Source organism: Phyllostomus hastatus, unplaced genomic scaffold (genome assembly GCF_019186645.2).
Source record: "Phyllostomus hastatus isolate PE091 unplaced genomic scaffold, TTU_PhHast_1.1 phas_contig_34, whole genome shotgun sequence".
NCBI lineage: Eukaryota > Metazoa > Chordata > Mammalia > Chiroptera > Phyllostomidae > Phyllostomus > Phyllostomus hastatus.
Genome location: NW_025333857.1, coordinates 26,225,945 through 26,238,628, shown reverse-complemented (window position 1 = coordinate 26,238,628; position 12,684 = coordinate 26,225,945). Strand labels below are relative to the sequence as shown.

The following is a 12,684-nucleotide window of genomic DNA, read 5'->3' as shown; positions in this document are numbered from 1 at the left end:
AATAAAATCTTTAAAAAACAGAGACTAATATTTAAAAAATTAATATCTTCAGAAAGATAAAAAGGTATAATCACAAAATAAGATGATATTATGAAAAGGTACAGGAAACTTTTTTAAAGTTCTTGAAAATTACAACTAAAATAGCACAAGTGAAAAGTAATAGATAAGCTGGAAGATAAAAATTCAAAGTAGAACAAAAAAGCCCAAAATATAAAAAAGGAGAAAAAAGAGAGGAGGTAATCATAAAAGAAAAAATTGAAAAAATTTTGCCAGAACTGAATTGCATGAATGTTCAGATTGAAAAGGACCACCAAGGTTCTATTTTTGTACAAAAATAGACCCACATCAAGGCACAACATAAATTTCAAGAAACTGGGATTTAAACCATTCTGTAGACTTTCAGAGAGAAAAATAAATCACATAGGACACATACAAAGGATCAGTGACCAGAATAGTGTTTGACTTTTCCATACCAATCTTGTAAACTAGAGCATACTGAAGTAAGTCTTTCAAAAGTCTAAGTAAAATTATTTCCAAACCAAAAGTCTGTACCTATCCAACTACCAAACAACTGATAATTAAATTCTTTCACAGACACATAAGAGCTCACACACTTACCATTTGTTAGGAAGTTACTGGAAGCTGTGCTCAAGCAAATCAAGGATTTAAGACACTGATCCAGGGTCTTAAGGAAACCTAATATAAGAAAACCCCAGAATGATGGCAAAAGGAGATCCCAAGGTAGGAGCTGACCACAGCAAATGGAATCCACACTGGAGTAGGTCAGAGTGCTCTGAGAGACTTCCCTAAGAAAATATCTGATCATTAAATCCAATAAGTTTTATAGGTAAGAGAGATAACCATAAATTACTACATGCCTAGATTTGAATAGTGTATGTGTATACACACACACACACACACACACACACACACACACACTCACATGCATTGAGTAAATGATCTACCAAAATTAAAATATAAATATAACTATTAGATTGTTCTGGCTGAGTGGTTAGTTGGTTGGAGTGCTGTCCCATACACCAAAAGGTTGCGGGTTCGATTCCTATCAGGGCACTTACCCAGGTTGCAGGTTCAATCCCTGGTGGGACCAATATTTCTCTCACATTGATGTTTCTCGTTCTTTCTGTCCCTCTATTTCTCTCCCTCTCCCCCTCCCTCTCTCTCTAAAAATCAATACATATCCTTGGCTGAGGATTAAAAATATGTGTGTGTGTGTGTGTGTGTGTGTGTGTGTGTATGGTTGAAACCTATGATATTGTTTTTGTAGATAAAAAGCTGCATACAGTTCAATCTAGTATACTAGGAGCACAAGGGATGGAAAGTGTGTATGTGTGTGTGTGTGTGTGTGTGATAGAGACCAGAAAGAGGGCCATGGTAAGATAATTCTTAAAGCTAAAATAATCAAAAACATTAAAATAAGTAGTATTTTTAAGACAAAGTAGTATTTTCAAAGACATGAAAGTCAATATCAAAATAATAGGAAGAAAGAGACAAAAGTCATTGTCTCTGAGAGGTTCATGGGATTAGAGGGAAGTTGAGGGCTGCTTTTTGTTTAATAACATACTTGCCGAACTATTGAACTCTTTACACTACTATATAAGACCTGCAGTAATCATCTCATGATATCTAAATTCAATAAAAAGTTTTCTAAAAATGGAGAAAAGAAACGGAGGGAGGAAGAAAAGGGTCCGAGAGAGGGCCATTTTAATGTCGCAAGAGGGCACTTTCTGGAGCTAGAACATGATGTCCACCACATGGCTGGTAGAGACAGACACTTCCAAGGCCGGTTTTCATCCACAAACGAGACAAAAACATCGCGCTCACCGTTCTCCACTTGGTCTTTGGGTATGTCATAAGCTACCCTTTTCTGAATAATGTTTACAGAGTCTTGAAACAGAGACAACATCAATAATAGCAGAGGATTTTAAAACACCATTTTGAGGAGATTAAGTTTTAATAATGAATAAGAAAGGTAAAAGGTATAAGAGTAAGAAACACAATTAACATGTTGAAACATATGAAACTGTTGTTTTTATAGATTACAACTATAGATAGTTCAACCTAATAACCTGCCAGTGTACGAATGTGTATGTGTTTTGTGTGTTTGGGTGTGTGTGAGGGGGAGTAGGCACCAGGAAGAAGTGTGTGCTACAATTAAAAAAAAAAAGAAGACTTCAGATGTCTATTTATTCTGAGACTCAAAGACCCTTTATGATTCTTACCACTCCCCCTGCCAAGCCCACCTCTATCTCCTGGAAAGAATAAAACCTTGAATCCCTCTGCCTATCAGTTAGGAAAAGATATTCCTCTCCCTAACTGCTTATTTATAATTGTAAGAGCAGCATTTGCTAAAGATTCTCCTTGATACTAAGAAATTACAGGCAAATCTCAAATTTCAAAATACTTCATTATATGATCTTTCTCACTTATTTTCTCGCCACTCTAGAAGAAACGACAGACCAATGTGTTCACAACCCACATGCAGAACTATCAGCTGGCATGAATAGCATTATTTTGTCAGTATCTTCCAAAAAGAAAAAAAAGCCAAGTGTCGAATATGAATAAGCCCTATAGTAAACATGTGATGAGAAATTCATTCTCAATTTTTTTAATGGAATGAATCAGATCTCCAGACCTGTAAGATAATTTAAGTTTCATTAAACAGTATTTATTAGCCACCCAGGCACTTTCTAAAATATCACAAAGGCAAAATCTCTGCCCAGTAAGTTACAGTCATTTTCTCCTTTATTAAGAAGTGCTGTGAATCAATTATATAAAAATATTATTGCTTGCATTTCAATATGAAAAAATAAGAAGGTAAGATAAAGAATAGGGAAAGGCAAAGAGGAAGCTAAATTCTTAGCGTGGTCTAGTCAGAAACAAATGTTCTCTTTAAGAGGTAAGAGGCTCTTTTAGGATAGGAATTATGGTTTGAATATTTACCTTTGTATTCCCTACAGTCCAGCACGAAAAGAACCTAGATTGGAAATGCTCAAGAAATATTTGCTAAATTAACCTATAAAGTGAACTAGGCCTATCTCAGCACCCATTGTGCCAAAAGCATAATCCAAGTCATCGCTGAACACAGCCGTGTCTGCATGATGAGAGGCACAGCATCTTCTCTGAGAAAGCAGCTCCTTACCTGTTGTTGTACTGGTACTTGCTGTACCACCTGTGTAGGCACTGCTGCTTGACTAGCCACAGATGTCTGTAAAGTCACTGTCGAACCTGTGTCAGACCCAGTCTCTGATGTCTGCATGATGGTCTCTGAAATATTAAAACAGAAAAGGTTCAAAACACTCCCTTTGCATGACTAGTGGCATTGCATTTGTTCTCAATATCCTATACTGACACTTTGAACTCTCAGAATACTTCTTACTCCAACATATTGTCATAATATTCCATGCATATTTATAGTTATTTTCACCACTTTTTAAATATAGAAAATTACCAATCCAGATTTTTTAAATCCCCATTAGCACCTCATTATCTTAGGGTTATAAAGGTTGAACTTTGTTGAAATCTACCTTCCTTAGTTAGGTCTTATCTGTTATAAATTGTTTCAACTAATTTATAAACTATAGCCCAAAATTATGTAAAGCTATTCAATTCTCAGAACACAAACTTTAACTGTATCAAATATGTCATAAACTATACATTCTAGACCCTTTTATAGACTATTAGGATGTCACCAAAGGTGTACAATTTAGGAAAAACTATTTCTAAGGTCTTTCCAACTTTCAAACTTGCTATTCACTGATCTAAAAAGATTAGTATATATCCAAAAAACAATTGATATACCCTAAACTTAGCCAAAGGATCAAGCTCACTAATTTTCCGTGATATGATATGGTACTAAAATCAAAGTTGAATTACCTTCTTACACAAAAATAGCTTATATCAATAATGTGTCATACTTTGAAAGATGGGTAAAGACCACTATTATATAAATGAGATCTGTAAACAAACACATGAAATATTTTCTCTTGTCATTCACAATTCAAAATGGCACTATTTTCAGTTCTCATGTGCCGACCTACTAACACAGAATCAAATTTTGCAGCATGTACTCTAACTAAAGTGTGGTTTCTCAGACCACCTGGCCTTGACATTCCCTTGTGCTACTTATATAGTCAATAGAATAAACATTAATTTTTTGTTCATGAGCAGGGACAAGAATTCTAATTTTCTTTCCTGGGGATAAACAATATTTAATTGGAGCCTAAGAAAAATACTGCATTATGGTTTAAATCTGTGGACAATATGGTAAACATTAATTTTCCCTAAGAAAATTCTGAAAGCATATTCAGTTCTTTCAAGTAGAAAATTAACCCCTCTCAGAATCTTTTGTTACCCAAACCTTTTCTATCATCTCAATCAATTTTACAAATGGACCTCTGAAGACATCTAATCTACTCTTTTATTTTATAAATAAGGAAACTAAAGCCCAAAGAGGTTAAGAGACTCATTCAAGGTGAAAGCAGTAGACATGGGATTAGGCCTCCTCACTTTGCATCTGTGCTTATTTTTCTTTCTAGGCCTTGACACTGGCCTCACTTTAGGTGATTATTCTTATTCTTTTGTTAGTCAAAACCCTAAAGCAGCACAATAAATCTTAGCACACACAAAAGCTATAGTGGTAACAGCTAACATCAACTGAGTGTTTAACATTTGCTAAGGACCCTTCTAAATGCTTTACGTGTTAATTCATAAATGAATTAGCCTATGTAGCAATCCAATATTGCTGGTATGATCAGAAACTCCATTTACAGAGGAGGAACCTCAGACACACAGAGTGAAGATGGTGCCCAGGGGCTTCAACAGAAGGAATGTGATGGGGACTATGGCTACCACCCCATTTATTTGGGTCAGCTAGTGTTCAGCTCCAAAAAATTGTGACTTTGTAGGAAGGCTAAGCCATAGTTGCCAGTTCTTCCAATTTTCTGAAAGAAGCTAAAATTTCAAATTTTTACTTGAAACATCTCAAATGGTAGATCATTTAAAAACAAAAACAAAAATGTAACATTGCTTTCCATGCAAATGTACGTAAACACATACCACTATGTATAGTGTTGAGATCACAATATGCCCAAAAATGTTTGAGAATGACAGTATTTGCTAGATAAAACTCTTGCCTAATTAAGATTACTGAAAGACCATGGTCCTCAAAAATTGGGGAAGGGATACACATATTAGGGACCCTATCTGTGATTCTTCTTTTTCTTTATTCCATCACGAAGGGGAAAAGAATACCCACTCACAAGAAAAGCAAAAGTCAGCATCCTTTGATTCATTACATACTTATATACTATTGATGCCATTTCTGCTACAGCAGAGGAGCTATTAGTGAGAGTAAGGTAATGCCTTTCTATAGGGAATGAGGAATAAACCAGACGTTAGATATTATCTTCAGCGAGGCTTTCTTAGCCCCTCTTCCCAAATGTAAGATAGGTGGTGGCCTTTGTCAGCGTAGTAACAAGTGAGGAAGACTGAGGTTGTCAATTATGGCTTCTTCATTAAGCTACTTCATCAGGGTGGATTGAGTTTCACGCAATAAAGTAACTCACACTCAAACTTCCTCCTATTTATACAAATGCTGGCTGGGAGCTTTACCTAGGCTCACTTATGTGTCTGTACATTGTATTGCATACCAGTCTACACAGCGGTTTATGATCTATGACCCATAATTTACCAGACAAACTAACACATAAAGACCAATCCAGGACAACCAAGTAATTGTCCCAGAACATTTTCTGTTTACTCTCAGATTACTGTTCATCATCTAATTCCCTTGGCTCTTTAATTATAGGGTCATGCCAATTGATAAGAACTTAAGTCTCTTAGACCTGTCTACATTTTTACTCAGTAGACACAACTTCATTCTCCTCTTATTTCATTGTTGTCCTCAATGTTAAGAGGCTCTTTTTGCCAAGGCCTTATGCCCTAAGAGTGTCTCAATCATATCCCTTCCAGAGACTGTCTCAAAAAAGTCATCACCATAATCAATTCTCTCATTTAACAAGGCTTTCCCAGGTACTACACAATGTGTTAAGTGCTGGCAGTACATATTATTTAATCCTCAGAAGACCCCCATTATGGAAATGTTATATTTTTAAAAGATTTTATTTATTTATTTATTTATAGAGAAGGGAATGCAGGGAGAAAGAGAAGGTGAAAAACATCAATGTGTGGTTGCCTCTTGCACACCCTGCACTGGGGACCTGGCCTGCAGCCCAGGCATGTGCCCCGGCAAAAACCTTAGTTTGCAGGCTAGTGCTCAATCCACTGAGCCACACCAGCCAGGGCAGTAGAAGTGTTATTATTTCTACTTAACAAATGAGGAAACTGAGGCACAGATAGACTAAATATCTTGCTAAAAGCTACACACAAAGCTTAGTACAGGAAGAGCCCGAAGTCAAACCTAGGTTTGTAGAATCCCAAAGCCTATATCATGTCACCACTACATACAGTCCTCCCTTGATATAGCATGGTTCACTTACTGGGGCTTCACTGTATCGCAGGGTTTGTTTGTTTTTTTAATATATCTAATTCTGTATCACGGAGTTTTCACTGTATCTCAGGATTTTGCAGTACACTGTACCCATACAGAATTTTATATGTCGTTAAAATTACGTAGGTTTAAGAGTGTAGAAAGTGTTTAAGAGCATATGAAGTGTTTATAAGAGTGTGGGAAAGGTTTATAGGAGTGTGGGATGGGTTTATAAAGTCTTAAAATATATGTAAATAATAAAATAAATATAACGCCGCTACTTCGAGGATTATCACCTATGGAGGGGGTCTCTGGAAAGTAACTCCTGCGATAGATGAGGGATCACTGTATATTTATTTTGCAATATCACGATGACAGGGGTTCCAAATGAAAAGCTAGAGACTATTGGTCTGAACAGCAGTCTTGGGACTTAAAATCAATTGTATTTGATGTATGCTTCCAATAACAAGGGACAGACATCTCTTTCATCTCTGACATTTAAATTAGGAAATATCCTCTCTCTTTCTATTAAGGCCATAATAAAACCCAACTAATAAGAATGTTTCCAGGGGCATTCTAACTGATTAATTCTGAAGACCTGATTTAACTGCAGGTCAATTACAATGTTAAAGCATGTTTGAGGAATAATCTACCGACACATTCAGCGTATTCTGGTAGCTCATTTCTACAGAGCAAAGATCATCATATGAAGGTAGCATCTTAGCATGCTTTACTTGGAGGTTTTGTTTTAGGCCCACTATAAAGGTTTGTGTATACATTTGAGGCGTAACCATTCATCTACCGGGAGTTTCTGGTGCTTTGTTTATGTTTGGGAGTAATTTGGTTAGTTTAGTTCCTTCACAGCCTTCTTTCAAGTGATATTTGTTTATCAGCCACAAATGCAGTCACATTAATCCATTTTGATAAGTTAAACCCCTGTAGTTTGTCCATGATGTAGCCCATATGTAAATGAGTTATATATTCTTGCAGGAGAGACATGTACAATTTCAGTCTAGTCATCCTTGCCTAATGTGGCTGTCAGGTGTGTCAAGAGCAACAGATGCTTGTTTGACAAAGGACCTTTTTATTCTGGCTAATTAAGCAGTTGGACACACCCGCCTGTTAACGGTTCTGCTTTGTACAGCCAGCTCTGGCTGAATCATGTGAATCTACAGCTAAATAGGCCACATTTTGAAAGAAGGCTAATTAACCCCTAGGAGAAGGAAAAGAATATTGAAAAAACCCAGCTGCTGAATGCGACAAGATTAGCATTTCTTCAACCTGATGGGCAAAACCTAGGCAAAGCAAATGTGTTTGGAACAAACATGCATTATTGCAAGTTTCAAGGCATTCAAATGTTCTTTGTGGAACTTCCTGAAGATTATTTAATACACTCAAATTCACAGTTGGATTCCTTTTATCACACACAATGTACACGCCAGATTAAATGGCTTAATAGTCTGACCTAATCAATTACTTATCAAACAGAACTATATTGCTGCTTAGTTTAAAAATAGGTAGTATCCACCTAATTTTTATTGAGGTTTTTCATACTGAAATAATTTGGTCTCCAAAAAACAGCAAAGTCTGCAGTTCTACTACACCAACTATCTTTTTTTTTTTTGCACTGAGGAATGTTAACAGGTTTAATTCAATATAGAAAATAAAGACATGTAACTTAATTTTCAGGCACAACAAAGACTTTCTTTTTTCTTAGTAAAGAAAAATAAATATGCTAATTTCAATTCATACTTGAAACAAATTAAGCAAAACTATGATGATGGTCACTTAATAGATGTAGTAAAAATAAATCACATCTAAAATGAGATAGTCAAGAATAAACTATTTACTTAGAAACCTGTTTCAACATAAGAGCATAGGAATGTTATATTTACAGGAGAAAAATTTTGTCATAATTTAAATTTAGTACTTTTGAAATACAGAACAAGGAGCTTAACACTGATGTTGCTTTTTACACAGAGACAGATCCCAAACCATAACTGAAGTTTGGCAACATAAAAATTTTATTACTAAAACTCTGGTTAAGCATCACCTTTCTTGAATAAATGTTAGAAAATATTAATACACCTAATGCCCATAACAATTGAAATTGCTATTGAAATTAGACAACTAAAATAAGCCATGTTTTTTGGTGTGGAAAGGTGAAGGAGTTGCCAATATATACATTCCTGAACATAAAACTAATATAAAATATATACAGTAGATGATTAAAAAATATTAAGATTATTCCAATTCTTAAAAAAACCTAAAAATATTAAGCAACTTTCAAAGGTGATCTAATGTAAAATAATGGGACATTATAGAAATTTCATATATATAGTTAAATAATAATGTGAAAATTTAATTTTTTGCAGCTTAAAAATATATTGAGCTGATTAATTTACTTACAAATGTAAAACATGATCACTTGTTTTTTCCACCCATTTCACCTCATACAAATGAAAGACACTGATTAAGCTATAGATTGTAGTTGGAATTTCTTACTTAAAATACACCTCTGTGAAAAGTTTATTCATGGTAAAACACAGGGCTTTATCAAAACAATAAACCAAGTAACTAAAGGGATGTGAAAAGAAAATGCATGATTTTCTATATTATAAAAGTTCTGCTTCTTTAAGTTTGATGTTGTAATCCTCATATTGTGTATAGTTGATCTTTTGTACTAAATTGATCGGTAGAAAAATGATGGAATGATAACAGTGTAGAGTGTTCAGCAGTTATCTTCCTGTGACAGTGATTAATGCTGGCGATGATTAATCAGCACAGTGATAACATATACAGGTTGCCTGGGAAACTTTTTTCACTTTTCAAACAAAGATTTTCTCTTAATTAAATCTTACCTTGACTCGGAATATATATAAAAATCTATTTCTTTGGAGAAGAAAAATAAAATCAAATTACTTTAATCTATGAATGTATTATTGAAGCCAAACTGCTGGAGTGATATAACAATTATTTTATTTATTTCTAGTTATCAAGAGAAGGTGTCATAAGTCACAGAGGTAATTTTAGGGAAAAGAGAACCAAGTCCTTGTCCAGTCTACTGCTGGTACCATCCAGCATTTTCTCTCACTTGTGTACATGAATTAATAGGCAAAGCAGTCTTACCTAGATAACATATGCTAAAAATGGGCAGTGCTCAGGTAACAGCTGAGACAAAAGAAAAATAAAACCAAACAAAAGCTTGTAAGTGTCCTACACTCTTTCCTAGTGGAAGGAGGGTCTGAGAACAAAATGATAAAACATACAGAAAGATTCTTAAGCAAAATCTACGAGATAAAACTATAGGCATATCTTCTTATTGGTAAACCCACTCCTGACAGTGACTAGAAACTATGGGGTGGGGCACTTAATAACCTGTAGAATTGAAAGACGATGAACAATAAAACTTTTATCATAAACCTATTATCATCTTAATTATTAGAGATAATAATAATGGCTACCATCTGTTGAGCATTTACTATGTGATAAATGCTATACATACATTTAACCCTAACTTCACCCAAGAAGTAGATACTCCCATTTTATAGTAGAGAAGAACAAGGTTTAGAGATTAAGTAACTTGTCCAGGGTTAGAGAGCTATTAAGACGTAAAGCTAGGATTCAAGTCCAGGTCTATCTAATTCCAAAAATGGTAGCCTGTCATTGGCCCCTAGTCGACTACACAGACAGCAGCAGTGAGGCTATTTTAGCTGAATCAACTTTAAGAGAGATAAAGAAGTCTATGGAGACATGGGGCACTAAGAAAGAACTTTAAATTTGAACAAATAGACACATGACTTGCAAACATGTAGTGTATTATACTTAATATGTGATCAATATACTCTTTTCTAAAGTCATCAAATCTGTAACTTTTGTTATGGAAAAGCATATCATGGGTTAAAAGGTACCTTCACTAATTTTGTATTAATAAAATATTTTATAGATGAAAGAAGAAATAATAAAGACTCATTTGCTTTCAAAAATTAAATTTTTCCTAAAAAAATAAACCAAAAGAGGGCCCAGTAAAGTGAATACATATTCTCTTGCCCATACAATGTATTTTTTAATTTTTTCTCTATGCTTCATTTGTCTTTTTATAAAAGTGGAGAATAGAGCCTTTTACAGTTTCTAACTATTCTAATGACAGGCTCAAAAAGATCAACACATCTAAAAATGGAAAATAATACCATATAATAACATTGCTAATAATAGATAGAATGTACTCTACGTTAAATATACAATATCTTAAAGAACTGAATTCTCATTACTGCCATTTTTACTAAACATAGTGAATGTGGGTGTGTGTAAACTTGAAAAAAAATCTATTCATACACATACATTCTGGAAACACTTGCTGTAAAACTTAATGCTATTAATCAAATGAAATTTTTATACTGACTTTCATTCTAAATGTATACAAATGGACTTGGGATAATGATTTGGCCAAAGAATGAAAATTAAAACAGATTGAAGATTCTAGCTAAGTTTGTACTTCACAAATTTAACTGAAAATTTATAGTGAATTAAAGACATTGATCCTTTGGAGCTTATTTTATGGGAATAAATTCCACTTTCCCAGATAGCCTCTCAAACCACCACACTTCTTCACCAATTCCCTTACTCTGTGTATCGCTGTCCTTCCAATTCATTTGCTCAGCTCCAAAACAATGCTTCTAAAGTGAGTTATTTTAGGGCATTTCATAAATCTATGGTTAATAATACCCCTAACTGTGGATAGTAATATGCTTAAAATCAACTATCAGTTCTTCATGATTAAAAGCAATTATAATTATGTAATATTGTACAAAAGTGTGAAATTTCACATAATGAGTTTATTTTCCACCATCACTCCTCTTACATTTTAAGGGTCTTCATAGGGTGCTAAAAGAGGGGACAGAACTCTTCCTTCACCCCTGAAAATACGTAAACAGTGACTGTCTTATCCCAATTGTACCTTTTATCACCAAATTTCTTCCTTTCCCAAATCTAATCAATCAGAGTCCAATGATTCTGTTCCTTAATATTTCCCAAAAATCTACTCACGTATCTTTATCTCTTCAGCTCCTTAGAGTTCAGGCTACTCCTTTCGTTAGGTCCCAATACCCTCAAGGTAAACTGCAAATCCCTTAAGAGAACTTATCAGGCTCTTAAGAATATAGTTCCTGCCTACCTTCTATCTTCCAAAGAGTATATACAATCCAGCCATATGATACTACACTTCAGTTCTCCAAAGTTGGGAATTTTGAGTAAGAAGTTCCTTCTGATTAAAATTATTTTTCCTTCCCACTTCCTCTCATTTTCCTCTTTCAGCTCTCAGAATAAATTCCACTTTTCAGAGTCTATCCACACTTCTTAACAAATCTGGGTCTGGTGTCTTGTCATTATTCAGTGCACAACAATTATCATTCTGTACTATAACCATCTCTCTTACCAGATTATAAACACTACCAGCACATGAACTATCGTTTTCACTTACAAATAGGCAATAATGCCTAATGCACAGAGGGTCTCCAATACATTGTATGAACAAATGAATCTACAAAGGGATAAGTTTAAGACCCTGCTAAAACATTACTACCAGAGTATGCTATATCAGAGGCATCTAACACTTTAAAATTACATATAAATAAAGTTTTCTAGTAGAGCCATTTCCAATCAAGTTACTCATTATGAATATTTTCTCTTAGTTTTCTAATACAATTTCACTCTCAATTCCCATTATGGCAGGGTTTTATACAATTCCCATATTCCAAGATTTATAAGACTCAACTGATTTGTGTATAATTTTTTATAAAGAAACAAGGATTAAGTAAACTCAAATGAGCAAATTAAGTCTTCAGCTATTGCTGTTAAATTCCTGACACATCCTTTATTGCATTTTAATAAGTATACCCGATTCAGTAAATTGTGGATTCAGATCCAATGCTTTAATCATATTGTCTTAGAAAAGGTGGGCTAGTAGGGTTCCTTTGTTTTTATGAGACAGAAGCACTCAGAGATCTTTAATTTTCCTGGCTAAAATGCTAAGAACAAGTCATTAGTCTAATAGTAATTGTTCTAACTTCATTAATTAACCACTTGAAACTTAGTTGAGCTTGGCCATATTCAACTGACATTCTTCTATTTCTCTTAACAATCAATCATTCAAAGTCTGCACATGCGTGTGCGCA

The 12,684-nt window shown here is 34.4% G+C and overlaps 1 protein-coding gene across 1 annotated transcript in view; it reads right to left on the bottom strand.

Annotated features, from left to right (window-relative positions):
* RFX3 (regulatory factor X3) overlaps nucleotides 1-12,684 on the bottom strand; it is a 232,094-nt gene that overhangs the window by 152,540 nt on the left and 66,870 nt on the right. The window contains exon 5 of the mRNA XM_045840638.1: nucleotides 3,164-3,288. Coding sequence (XP_045696594.1) covers nucleotides 3,164-3,288 — 125 coding nt within the window. The remainder of the gene's footprint in view (nucleotides 1-3,163; nucleotides 3,289-12,684) is intronic.